This window comes from Equus quagga, chromosome 1 (assembly GCF_021613505.1).
Source record: "Equus quagga isolate Etosha38 chromosome 1, UCLA_HA_Equagga_1.0, whole genome shotgun sequence".
NCBI classification, from domain to species: Eukaryota; Metazoa; Chordata; class Mammalia; order Perissodactyla; family Equidae; genus Equus; species Equus quagga.
Genome location: NC_060267.1, coordinates 108,215,980 through 108,230,846, shown reverse-complemented (window position 1 = coordinate 108,230,846; position 14,867 = coordinate 108,215,980). Strand labels below are relative to the sequence as shown.

At 37.3% G+C, this 14,867-nt stretch overlaps 1 protein-coding gene across 1 annotated transcript in view; it reads left to right on the top strand.

Moving 5' to 3' along the window:
• GRM7 (glutamate metabotropic receptor 7) overlaps positions 1–14,867 on the top strand; it is a 770,519-nt gene that overhangs the window by 252,327 nt on the left and 503,325 nt on the right. Inside the window, exon 2 of the mRNA XM_046681325.1 lies at positions 4,873–5,089. Coding sequence (XP_046537281.1) covers positions 4,873–5,089 — 217 coding nt within the window. The remainder of the gene's footprint in view (positions 1–4,872; positions 5,090–14,867) is intronic.

Sequence of the window (14,867 nt, the reverse complement as noted above, 5' to 3'; positions counted from 1 at the left end):
ATTTTCTCCTAGAGAAAAAGAAAATATTGTAAATAGATCAATTATTCACAAATTAATTTAAAAATATAATGTAATTCTCATCAAATCATAATGGAACTTTATTGTGAACTTGAAATTATGCTAAAGTTAAGCTGGAAAATTAAACACATGTGATTACACAAGGTCATTTTTAAAGTAATAGTTATGAAGAGAGAATATGTTCCAACTAATATAACCCTAAAATACTCTAAGTTTATAAGGACTAAAATAGTAAAACAGTGGCCCAAGACTTGGAAGACAGAGAAGTGGAATAGTAGAAAATACACCCCAAAGACCCAAGGGTATTTAAGAATTTAGTATATTACAAGGAATGGTCTTCCTATCAGCAAAGAATGAGTATTTAATATACGGTGCTGGGGCAATTAGTTAACCATTTGGAAGAAAAAAAAATATTGATTGTTGGTCTACCTTATATAACAACCCCCAGTAATTTCTGCATATGGAAATATTTAGATGTAAACCTCATATATTTCTGTCAATTTGGTGGGAAGAGGTGCTTGAACAGTATTCTAAGAAAATACTCCTGAATGTCTACAAAGGGTTGAATTAGCTCTGAGAAATTTTGTTTAACTTTTAATGATAGTGAAAACTTGAAAAATCTGTAAGCATTTAACAATGAAGATTAGATTTAAGTTAGATATAGCTCAGCAGAGTATTATGCAACCAGAGAAAGAGAGAAAGAGAAATGAAAGGGGAAGGAGGGGAGGGGAGGGGAGGGAGGGTGAGATTAAGACTCATATTTTCATAATTAATAATAGATATGTGCATATCCACATGCACACACAAATATGATAGAGATATAACAAAATCTTAACAGGGATAAAGGCATTAAAGTTGTTTTCTTGTTTTTGTTTCTCTATTTTTCATAAAGACTATAAAAGTACAAACTCTTTATCAACAAATAGAGTAGGGTATAGATATTTTTAATCTTATTTGATTATCATCAACAAAACCATGTTTGTGTGATAGGCAAATTTTTTGTGAGTAAAATTTACTAAAATATAATTTTTACAGTAAAATATAATTTAAAAATTAAGATGAAAATGTATTCCTATGATAAAGATTAAAAGTGTTTTAGTTTCTTAAATTGGAGACAGGACGGCTCAAAGAGAGATGGAATATCTATTTTTATATAGCTGAAGTGTTATTACACTAAATCGTCTTCATCAAAAGATCAGTTCTGGGGCCAGCCTGGTGGTGCAGCAGTTAAGTTCACATGTTCCACTTCAGCAGCCCAGAGTTTGTCAGTTCAGGTCCTGGGTGCAGACCTATGCACCACTTGTCAAGCCATGCTGTGGTAGGCGTCCCACATATAAAGTAGAGGAAGATGGGCACAGATGTTACCTCAGGGCCAGTCTTCCTCAGCAAAAAGAGGAGGATTGGTGGCAGATGTTAGCTGAGGCCTAAACCTCCTCAAAAAAAAAAAAAAGATCAGTTCTGTATTTCCATAGAAGACTGGCAAGAGGGGAGGATTTCAAAAGCAGAAAGAGAAAGTATACCTAGATATCAAGGAGAGTGTGGAAGGTAATCAGCAAAAATGACCAATAATAATTTAGTCAGTTATAGGTACCAGTCATAACACACACTTCAAAATAATTACTATGAAGGCTTACACATCAGTTTAAAAACAAGTAACTAAATATACAGCATGATAGCTAAATAAGTATGTGGCATCATAATTCATAGGTTACATAAATTCTTGCAGTTGTTCGTCTCCCATTGCTAGGAAGGATGTCCTTATGTAGCCATATCTTTATCTCAGAAATAATATCCGTTTGGTCTTTCATTCCTTATGCTAGAATCATTATATGCATAGTGTAGAAATAAGTACCATTGAACATAGGTTGTGTGCATGATCCTAAAGGGACATATGAGTCTTAAGCCAGAAGATATTTCTTATTTATGATGGAAGGGATAGACCACAGATAGCAACCATTTTTAAAGGGTGCATAGTAGCTAGGAAAGAAATCTGCTTCACCTGGATTTTCATTATTCAAGTTTAGGACACAGTTTAAAACATGCATTTGCATTGGGGGCACTTCACAATTCTCATGTTCTACAGCAACTGTGTAAATGCGAATTCAACTGGAGGGCTGGATGTATCTTTATTAGCACTATTCAAAAGTAGAAAGGGATTTTGGCAGTGAAGATATCTGTGCAACGGCACAAGGCTTTTACATTTCCACAAGTTGCAATTGATGGAAATGTATTGACGTGGTTGGCTTCTTTCCTTTATATTTCTTTTAAGAAAATTTTCTCTCTCTCTCTTTCCCCTCCCTATCCCCCCCACTTTATTTTTCTGCCCAAAGCTTTTATTCAGTTGCTGTTTTCTTTACCTAAAATTTATAACCTCAGAACTATAAATGAAACATAGGGAGCTCATTGTTTTAAGATATTTGTATGAGCTTTAACAAGGCATTTAAATAAAAATGTTTGAATAACAGTCTGAGAGTGATCAAAAAATAACTGGCTCTACAGTCAGTGCTGTGGACAGAAATCGTCCTGGACTCCAATAATCTGCCCTTCCTTGTTTTATGCTTATTATTAAAATATCTTAGCAACAATTCAGCAAAGTATCACAGTTAGGACTTCAGAAGTTCACACTCGGCAGCTTCAGGTTTGAGTACTGCTATCTTGCAACTTTGTGAATTGAAGCAAGGTCTTATTCTACTTCCAAGCCTCAATTTTCTCTTTTGTAAAATGAATTAATAATGGTATGGTATAGTATAGTGAAGAATGTTTACTAATGGTTAGATAAGGTAATGTATATGAAACTTTTAGAACATGACTGGCACGTAATAAGGAGTTGGATAAATAGTAGGTATTATTTCTAAAGCAATAATGATAAGAATATGCAAAAATATTTTCATGCCTTAGGACAATGAGGAGAATGTCTGTGATAATGTATCACAGAGAACTTGGGAAGTCAAACGTGGAGAATAGGTAAGCTTAGTAAGGAAGCATATGGTGTTCTCTATTTGGATTATCATTACTCCCATGTATTAAGAAACCACTCTGTCACAGGTATCATGCTAAGTAATGCACATTTGTTATTCTTACCCCTCAAAACCACCTTTTAATAATGATGCAGCCAACTCATTGAGATGAAATAACTTCACCAAAGTAAACACTAGTGAAAAGAAACATTAGGCTTTGATTCCATATCTTGTCAATACCAAATCCCATTTTATTTCCACTACACCTCACTCCCCCTGTAATGGAGGAGTTGCTCAAGTAAAGACCCATGAGGAGACTGAGGCTTTCTCACAATGGCTTTGGGCTTTGAGTCAGGGACAGAAATCCCACCCCCAGTGTTCACAGAGCAGAACTGTGTCAGGGATGGGCTGCATGGAAGATGGTGGGCCATCGACTGTCAGGGCTACATGACTTGATTCTAATGCTGACCTGGAAAAGTTGGTGGAGAAATGAGCTTTACAGAGGTGGTAACCAGCTTCAAACAATGGTAAATGGGTATACTTTAGGCAAACTTCACTGGAAGGAGAGAAATGGGTTAATATCAAATAGAATTTTCAGGGCTCAAAGAGTCAACTCGCTGTTAGGCTTGGTCTGAGCAAAGATCAAAACTGGCCTTGAGATACTTGAGAAATCCTTATGATAAAGGAGAAGTAAGTCCTGGGAGAGTGTGCAAGCATAATTTTGTAGGAATTAATCACTCTTGTAGGTAGACTAATTGCACCAATCACAGCCTACTGCATGCTAGTGTTAGGAGAAAGAACTAGGGGGTAGTACGTTGTAAAAGCGACTAGCATAGAGGTCCTGAAGTTACGCCATAAGCCAGGATCCTCATTTATGGCTATTTCAGGCCTTCCCTAGGGTATTTAGAATCCTAGGCAAACATTGTTTGCAGGGCCTCTTTCCGTATACATAATTTGATTTAGCTAAAATATGTATCTCAGGACTACTCTGGCAGCCTAAACTCATATGATCCTAAGAAATGAATACTATGCCAGCCAAGGGGTACAACCTTCTTGTTAGGCTGCCCTCCTGGAACCAGGGTCCCGCTATGGGGCCCTAGGATGATTCCTTTAGGCAGAAGTTCTAGGGCTCCTTGGGACATCTGATTGATCCCATGTGAAGTAGAGGGTCGGAGAGTTCTCTAAAGGGGAAAAATGGGAATCAGAGGCAGAGAGCTCCACCCAGACAGGACTGCCAGCCCTCTCCCACCTCCCAAAGGGGAACTGAGAAAAGTTTGAAGAAGGCCCTCCAAAGTGCAAGCACTTTGGGGTGAGGTTAAAACACAAACAAAACATAAACCCCTTTGCCTGGGTCTAAAGGTGTTACTGAGCTACCTCCTAACATTCTCGTGAAGAATAAGTGAAACAATGTATGAGGCTTGCTTAGATATTCCCCAAATCACAGATGATCATTTCTCAATAAATTTTAGATGGCTAATGACATCCACCAACATTCACGAGCTGCATCAACTAAACCAATCTCTATATACACTCCAGTTTGGCTGTTGTGTTTTCATTTCTATTAGTTTGTGAGAAGTAAAGCCTGTTTCAAAAAGTTAGCCAGAATGGTTATGAATTCTTTTCTCCTAATCATGATGACCCATGTAATTTCCATGCCATCCTCATTCCCTCTCCCAAGAAGAGAACATAAAAAGGCAGAAGCACAAAAGTGGGTGCTTCTGTGCTGTCAAGAAGTGGTTGGTTGCCTTTAGGATCTATAGTTACATAGTGGTGTTTGGCAAAACATGCATCCTCTTTGGAGCTCAAGCCCTGTATCTTGAGTAAACTGTCATAAGTGTAAATGAGTCTCTCGCATCTTGATGGTGTGCTCTCATGTGGTGCTTTCTTGTCTTTTCAGATCCCCCAGATTAGTTATGCATCAACGGCACCTGAGTTAAGTGACGACCGGCGCTATGACTTCTTCTCTCGCGTGGTCCCACCTGATTCCTTCCAAGCCCAGGCTATGGTAGACATTGTAAAGGCCCTAGGCTGGAATTACGTGTCTACTCTCGCATCTGAAGGAAGTTATGGAGAGAAAGGTGTGGAATCCTTCACGCAGATTTCCAAAGAGGCAGGTAGGAAGAGACTGCACTGGTCAAGATGACTCTCTTCAAACGTCGGTGGCTTGTAGGGTTCTTTTCAATCTTTATTAAACCAACACTATAGATAATCACTGTTACTCTACTCTCACATTCCCCATTGCCTGTGAAGTAAATCTGGAAAGTCTTCATTTATAACACTTTGTTATTTTTGAAGAGAATATTTTCAAAAGTGTGAAACTGAAGTCCCTAAAAGGACTAGTGGAAGAAACGGAGAGAAGAAAATATGTACTCAAATTTATATCTTACTTCTGTGTAATGGATGATAGTGTAGATTACAGCCTGTATGTGAAAATCTGAGAAAATGTGGCTAAATGTGCATGCAGGCTCTTCCTCTCTGCCCCTCTCCAAAATGGAGAGAATTGTTTAAAATTATGAGAACCCAATCACAGTGGCAGTTTGCTTTCAAGAGGAATGGCAGTGATAGTTCTGAATAACTTGGCCAAAACAAATAAATTATCCAGGCAGTAGAATGTGTATAGACAAATATTCTTTGAAATTTTAGATTATTTTTAGAAAGACAGTTCTATTAAGTAGCACGTGGAGAAGATTCTTTTATGTTTGTTTGTTTAGCTCAAAATGGAAGTAATGGGTCCAAATATTCAGCCAGCTGGCTTTCGTTGGGCAGATTTTGAAAAATGAGACAAAATCTTCACACTTAGAAATCCTGACAATAATATTCAGTCTTCTCCATGTGGAAATGCTGGATATAGTAAACTTATGTTTAAAAAAATTCATGCTTGGATATTCCTGTAAAGTTCTTACGCTGAAGTCATGTCCTCAGTTTTGGTTGTAAGAATTTCATCTAATCCAAATTGTTATTGACCAGAAAAGTTAACCATCTGTAAAGGCAAATACACAAGCAGAGCAGTAGAAACAGAGGTCCATTTCATAAGGAGAGATGTCATAAATCCTGAAGACATGGCTTTAAGTATTTGGCTGTCAGACTATGGATATACTCAGACATATAATGCTTCATTATATAGATGGTATGTCTGCACCTGGCCACTGAAAGAAGGGAGACAAGACTTGCTTGTCAATCCCACGATTTTAACTCGGTGCCTCATCATTAGCTCTAATTTCAAAAACTCACTGGAGAGCTATGTCCTTCTTATACTCTTCCTTCTGACTGAAATACTCTTGCTCTTAACACCTTTGACTAGATAGCTCCTAATCATTGACAGATCTTATCCTATGTTCAACCAAATATAAACACAATACTTTCTTGGCTCTGTTGACTTGGCTTGTGTTTCTAGTATCTTCTCCCACAGCACTTATCACATGTTTGTATGATTTGTTGTTGTTTTCTCTCTTGTCCCCTAGACTCTAAGAGCAGATCATGTGTGTCTCATTCACTACTGTAGTCCCAGCTGCTATGTTTCTAAGCGAAACTTTTCTAGTATAATTCAGTTAGCAACTTGCCGTTTAGGAAAGAAATCTTAACTTTGGGCTTGTGTCATGCATGCTGTGATTTATAGGACTCATTAACAATTGACTTCATGAATCTCCAAAGAAATACCTAACATTTTTGATAACTATGTTTTTATTTCTTTCTTTGTTTCTTTGTCGCCTTCTTTGACCAAAATAATGCTAGAGGCTGACTTAGAGAAATATCTAAAATATGACCATGGAAACCAATGTGTAAGGCAAGACGAGGATAAAATATGGGTAAAATAGTAAGCTAAATCTCAGAGATACAGTTCAGATACCAGCTTGCTCTACATAGTGGCTCCAAGCAGGTCTCAAATTTAATGCCGGACTTTGTACTGGACAAAGCAAAGGACACTACCCATTTTGATACAAAATTTGCAGTGTTCATAGGTCAAAATCATAGTGATTGTTTAGTAAAAGACAGGATCAAGGCAAATGTTTTCTTTAGTCTTTTGTACAAGACTATATTCTATAGACAGATTGGTAGTTTTATATGGTTGTGTATTCCTGGTATCACTTGATGAAAAATTAAAATATATTATCAGAGTTGGGGCCAGCCTGGTGGCACAGCAGTTAAGTTCACACGATCCACTTCTTGGCAGCCTGGGTTTGCCCGTTTGGATCCCGGGTGCAGACATGGCACCACTTGGCAAAAGCCATGCTGTGGTAGGCGTCCCATGTATAAAGTAGAGGAAGATGGGCATGGATGTTAGCTCAGGGCCAGTTTTTCTCAGCACAAAGAGAAAGATTGGCAATAGTTAGCTCAGGGCTAATCTTCCTCAAAATAAAATATATATATATAATCAGAGTCTACTATATAATGAATCTGCAAAAAGGAAACATCCTTGTAATATGGTCTGAACTCCCCAGCTCATAATTTTAGCTAATCATACATTGAAATAACTTTGCTCAAAAGTAAAGATTGTATCATTGACAGCCATTTTGGATGAAATCTTTTGATTTAAGACCCTTTGAATTTGGGGATGACAATAATTAAAAAACCAGCTGCAGAAATGCCAGAAAACATTGAGGGTTCAAGTAATGTCTCATCGATCAGTTCTTCTTCTTCTTCTATAAATATTGTGATATTTGACATGCATTTATATAATAAGTTTCATTGGATCCATAGCATATGTGCAACTAATTTAAGTGAATTCACTTACGTGCTTAGCAAACACCCATATCCCCAACTCTCTAAAAAAAAAGAAAACAAAAGGAAGCAGGTAAAATTACAATTTAAATGGTAGGTAGTATGTCTACTCGCTCAGTGTGTATATTACTTATAGAAAACCTGAGATGGGAAACATGATTCTGTTGTTTGTTCAATCCGTTTCACTTTTGTGAGCCTCTCATAATGTGAGCATCCTGCTCCCCCAAAGGTAATTCCAGTACATAGAGATACATATTCATATGCTACCACCTCTAAGAAGAAGTCAACTGCTTTCTCTGATGTTCAATCAAAGAAACAGCAATGTGTTCTAATTCAGAAACATAGAAAAGAAAACAAAAATTTGCTTTATTTGAATTTCCTGGAAGTACATATCTTAGGGAATTTTTAAGGGTAATTTTAAACGTTCACTTGTTTCCCTTGCCTGATCACTCTAGAACCTGATCCTCAAGAAAGAGACAAGTCCACCTGTATGTGTAGTAGAGGGGGTGTGACACAGAGACAAGTAAGCACTATGGGGTCAGAAAGATGTGGATTTGATAGCAGACTCTATTACTTCCATGCTGTAACACTTTTAACACAGGATTTAACTTTTCAAGCCTCATATTCCTCACGTAGAGAATGAGATTAATGATGCCTGCTTCCTCAGGTTGGTAAAACAAATAAGATCATGTATAGGCAAGTGCTTAAAACCCAACAGTACCCGGCTATTAGTGCATCACACCAGTTCCCTATAAATCAGCAGAGTTATTGCTTGAGTTTGAAAATAACCCGAGTGATAGATGACATTTACTTTTAGTTATAACTACAAGGCTATTTAAATATAAATATAAATATAATTATATAAAGTATATAATATAATCATGTGCCACATAATGTTTTGGTCAATGATGAACCGCATATATGATGGTGTGCCCATAGATTATAATGGAGCTGAAAATTCCTACCACCTAGTAGCAATAGCCATCATAATGTCATAGCACAACGCATCAGTCACGTGTTTGCAGTAATGCTGGTGTAAACAAACCTACTATGCTATCAGACATATAAAATTATAGCACATACAATTATGTACAGTACATAATACTTGATGATAGACAGCTATGTTTTTACTATGAATTTACTATACTATAAGGCTAGACCATCTAGGATTGTGTAACTACACTCTATGATGTTCACACAACAATGAAATCTCCTAACAACAACTTTATCAGAACGTAACCCCACTGTTAAATAACACATGACTGTGTATATAATTATATATTATATACATATATATAACAGCTAAGTTGCTATTCTTGCTAATATGCTTTCACCATATAAAAAGAACAGGAAGTGAGCTATTCATGTTGTCCTATGTATGTGGTGTGTGTGAGTGAGAGAGAGAGGCTGAGAGAGTTTTAGAGAGAGCACAAGCTCAATGATGTTATTTCCATTCACTGCTGGCTGGCTTGAAAGAGTTATTTCCATTCTTGCTGACCAGTTTGACTTGGAAGATTATGATTCCTCTCCTTTTTAAATGTCTATAAGAGTTTCACCCTTTTAGAATACTTTAGTCCCCAAATTTACGTTAGACTCAAGTCCTCAGGCAGAGGCTACTTGTAAAAACAGAGCCTTAAGTATCTCTACCAGGCACATAGTCATAGAACATGCATGAGCTCTCCTTTATCGTACTCTAATAGAACAAATCAAGGCAGCGATGTCAGAGGAAAGAAGCCACCCTTCAACAGGGGGCCATGTCATTTGTCTGCAACATGGAAGCCTAGACACAGTCTCTCTAAGCTTTCAAAGAAAACCTCAGTAATTCTTCTCTCATGTAAAGTCATGGGACATTGAAATATGCATGGATGCTGCTCCTTGTTGAACTTGCAGAGAGGACTGTAACATGATTTTCTCAGATGATTAGATTTTTGTGAAATAGTTATATTTGCATAAATTTCCCTGTTTATTTGAATGGATGCACACGCGATATCAACAAAAGCAATTTATTGCTTAATATCGCAGAGTATGAGAGAATATTCACTCCCAACATGCTTTAAAATTCAGGTCAACATAATAAGCTAAATAGCCTAAATGAGACATACAGACTCGTCTTTCTAAGTGAGGGTAAAAGTAAATACTTATGATAGCATCTGGCGCTAGTATATTCCAGATCTTTTGAACCAAATTTGATTCAAAAACTGTAGAAGTAAGGACATCATATATGACTCATAGTTTGCAGGACAATTTTTGGGAGAATCCCATGAGTATGGCTTCACAATATGACACAGATAAGGAATGATTTGTTACTGCCATGGTATCCTGATACATGTCAACTTTTTAAAATCTAAAAGAACATTTCAGTTATTTTTGTATTTCATGTGAATCACTTAATACAGTTATTTCAGTTGTTCTTATAAAGTAATTATCATTAATATTCAGATAAACTCTAGAATTTCTGTGTATTTAATACTTTATCTTGGCCTAGATATTCTTTCTTAGAATAATTAGGTGAAGAATTAATTGACTATTATTAACTATCATTCAGCCTTTAGTTTTTTAGACCTTGGGAACTAGTTGGATTTGCTCATTATGGGATTCTATAGCACCGTGCCCCTCTCTCCTTCAAAGATGCAATGTTCCCTTTCATTGTATGCGTTGATCGTCAATCTTCTTCACCTTATTGTAAGCTTCAAGAGGTCAAGGACTTTGTCTTGTGGCTCTATCACCTAGCGTAATTTTTGGCATGTAGCAGGCATTCAATGAATATTAAGGGGAGAGAATATTAAGGGAAGGAGAGAAAGAAGGGAGAACTGTATTTTCTTTTCCTTTTAGAAAAAAGAAAATATGTAAAAGAAGCTTATGTGATATTTAATTTTGCTTGTGGGCCACAAAAAATTATATCCTAGATCTGTTTGATGTGGTTTATTACAGTTGTCCTCTCTCTGAATCTACCCCATTCTTCCCTCTTACCATCCCCGCAGAAACTTACAGCAGTATGATGCAACAAGGCTGTAATTTCCAACACAGTCGTCTATGTTGAATTTGAGGATTTTCCCATTTTTTTGTCTCTGTCTCTCTCATGGTGAATACGGAAAACTCTGAGACATTTTAATAATTAGTTAAAGTGTTTCCTTTATGAAATATTCAGTGGTCCCAATTTACACACAGATATTAAACATTCAAGGACGTGACGTCAAAACACAGAGTCACAAGAATGCTCATGATATCATTTATCTATAATTGTGCTTAAAACTAAATTGTAAGTTCCTCAAGAAGAGGCTTTATATTTTATTTTGTTTTTTGAAACCTCAGTGGTTAGTGCAAAATTTTAGGTTTTAACCCATACTCGATTTGTTAGCAATTCTTGAGTACATCCCTTATCCTCATCATCATTATAGTTACTTTAGTTCTGTGACCCATTTTATTCACCTTGATTCATAGCTACAGTCATCTATGCCTCCAGATTAGCCTCTTCAATATAGTATCCATTCAGCTATGATGATAGTCTTTCTAAAATACAAATAAAACTATTTCATTTGATGTCCCTGGCTTCACTTTCTCCAGAGGATTAAGTAAAAGATGTCTAGCATGGAAGAAAATGTCCTTTCTGATCTGGTGTCTGCTTTAATCATGAGTCTCACTCCCATGCTATCCCTATCCTCTAATTCCCACCTCAGGCCCTCATATACACACTCTTTGCGCCATCACATTCAATCTTCTGTGGGTATCAGAATGTCCTGTGTTTTTGCAAATGCTTTGCTTTCTGCCTGGACTGACAGCTAACTCCAATTTATTTTTTCAAAACTTAACACCTTGGAAAAACCTATCCCTCACTTTGTGTTCCTTCGTGGTCCTATTTTGGATTCCAGTTTGTTTGTGTGTTTGTCCTTTTTACCAGCACAACATTTTTAAGTCCATCTCCACGAATCAATTCGTGGATAATGACCAATTGCACAAGTCTGGATGAGAGAACAAGCCTGCATATCACTGTAGAGCTGAAAAAGTGATATGTTCACGTCCCAACCTCCATTAAGGCTAGGACACAGTCATATAACCCAATATCTTGGCTAATCAGATGTACCCACCAAAGACGAATCAAGAGCTAGAGACACAAAGAAGCAGGAGCAATTGAAATCCATCTTGTTGACAGAGCAATAGTAATATCCATTTTCCAGGGGGAGGTGTGGTATCCTGCAGGTGTTGGCTCACTGGTACAATCTCCTAGTTCCTGTTTCCAGGAGTAACAGCAGCAGGACCTCGGCTAGCTTGGGTCTGTGGCTTTTTTGGGCATGGGGCTTTAATTCTGACAGCCTAGTCATTCTTTGTTTCAGCTCATTTTCTGATTTTGGTTCCCTGGCCTCCCAGTGATTCTGTGAATTATTCAGCATAATTTAAATAAATTATTTTCCTGATTAATCTCGATAGACTTTAGTTAGATTGTTTGGCTTCAGCCTCCATTAGTGTAATTGAGAATGTTCTTCTATGATTCCATAAACCCTTGTGTATAACTCTATCATAGAATTTGTTGCATATCATTGTAATCTGTCTAATTATCTTCTCCACTAGAATGTAAGTTTATTGAGGACAGGCACTGTGTTGTATTTAACCTTCAACATTCTATTCCCAAGATAATCTCCAACTAGATTAGGCTCATTAAATGCATGTTAACTTTTAAAATGGTTTATTAATGATATAAGTGATGATGACCCCAAGGTATAGTTGATACAGTGAAACTGTTGGAGGTTTTTCCGCTTCTGACTTTCTAAAGTAATCATTGATCTGTTGTAATAAACAGACTTTTTAGAAGAAAAAAATGAGATAAGAAATCTGGTGATATGCCTTACACTCATGTGATGTATGTCTAAGTACTTTTTTTGTGTCAGATACTGTTCCAGATATGATAAATAATAATTATAGTAGTAACAACAACAAGACATAAATAATCTCTGCTGTCTAAGAGTAGAAATACGTAAGTAGAGCAGTGAGCACAGCCTCATTGGGGCATGCTGCAAGGGAGGACTCTGGAAGAAGGTAGATACCTAACTAAGCCCCAAAGGTAAGTACGAGTTAGCTAGACAAGGCTGATCTAAATGGGGTGGTGAATAATATTTTAGGGAGAGAAAATCACGTTAAAAACCCAAAATAAGGGGCCAGCCAAGTGGCACAGCAGCTAAGTTCGCATGTTCTGCTTCAGTGGCCTGGGGTTCCCTGGTTCGGATCCCAGGTGTAGACCTACACACCACTTGTCAAGCCATGCCATGGTAGGCATCCCACATACAAAGTTGAGGAAGATGGACATGGATGTTAACTCAGGGCCAGTCTTCCTCAGCAAAAGGAGGAGGATTGGCAGTATTCGTTACCTCTGGGGTAATCTCCCTAAAAAACAAATTAAAAAAAAAAAACAAATAAAATTGGTTAATGGTAATTTTTTTTTTTTAGATTGGCCCAAAGTTAACACCTCTTGCCAATCTTCCTCTTTTTCCCCCCAAACCTCCAGTAGATAGTTGCATATCCTTGTTATAAGTTCTTCTAGTTCTTCTATGTGGGATGCTGCCACAGCATGGCTTGATGAGCTATGTGTAGGTCCACGCCCAGGATCCAAACCTGCAGAACCCTGTGCCACCAAAGCAGAGTGTGCGAACTTACCCACACAGTCATGGGGCTGGCCCCAGTTATCTGAATTTTTAAATGGCATAAAAGAAATAGCATTGCTTTGAGAAATTTTATGACTCTTGAATTACTGTGGTGTAAAGTGCTCTTCCACACAACATGAGAGCTATTGCAGAAAATGCTCTGGTTTTTGAGCCAAGAGCTTCTGGTTCTGGGCTTAACTCCTGCAGTAACTTGGGAGCCAGCATAATGCTTCTTTGGGTTGCAAAGTCATCACATATTTATTGAGAAAATTAGTCTCTCTTGGTTCAGACAATTCTCAGATGCATATCATCCTGATTGCAAAGGATGGGATTCTCCCAGGCAATAGACTGTCATTGTTGATATGGGACTAGAAATAGATGATGACGGAGTGTTTTTGCTGCATGAAGAAATAGAAGTGGAAAAGGATATCTCAGCAAATCCTTCTCATCTCTTCCACTTGCCTTCATTTCAGCTAAGCAACATGGAGGAATCTGAAAAGATCTAAAGATAAAGTGAATTACTCCCTTACTCGCCTACTTGGGTGTGACTACCAAACGTCTCATGTGCTAAGGAGAGAAAGGACATGTGATTCTAGCATTGAGGTTTAAGATGTAGTAAAAAGGAACATAGATCATTTTTAAATATAGGGATAGAGACTCAAATATAGAGAATTCTATTGAATAATAGAATTTCTTGGTGAGTTTGGAGGGAGGAAGAACATCGTTGTTCTGAGATAGCTTACTTTGGAAAGTAACCATGCTTTTGTAATAATATCACTACAACTACTAAACTTTAGAGGTAGAAGGTTTGACTTACTTTCTCTATTTAATGACACTGCATTCAGGCTTCAAGTGAAGCTATCTTTTCCAAGTCTTTACAAAAATGTTCACTGAAAGATACTCCTAGTTTTGAATCTCATAGGTTTTCATGGATGTCAGCAAGAGAGAGAAAATTTCAGTAGAAAAAAATTGGAAAGAATATTAATTAGCTTATAAAACTGGAGAGAAGTATAGAGAACTAAGTTCAAGTGTTTATGGGGCATGCCTATGTTTTGGTTGTGGGACAGTGGGACACTTTGATTTTGAGTCCTGCTAAGGCTGGCCCAGTGAGGAAGAGGTATTTCCCAATGTAATTTTGGTGCCCTAACCAAAAATTGGGGTAGTCACAGTTTAAAGCTTGCCATCTTTTTGATTGCCATTGTCAGATGCTTCCCAGTGTTCCACTCCACTGGAATAGGCAAGTAAAGGGAAGGGGGTCTGAACTATGCCCACACAGGAAAATGCAATATTCATCAAAACAGAGGCAAGGAGGTAGGCATTGGAATCAGTCAAAGGGACAATTCTGAAAAAAAGGCAAATACTCCAATCCAAGAAACATTAATATTTAGTTGCTTGCAAAATATCTATTTACTGGACTTCAAATGCTTTCTAAATTGTTTTGTAGTTTGAACAACTTGATGAGTATAAGTGTAGCCTCTTTGTGAGACTTGTACAAAGGGATCTGTTTTCCTTTTATTTGGCAAATGGATCCCTGCTGTTA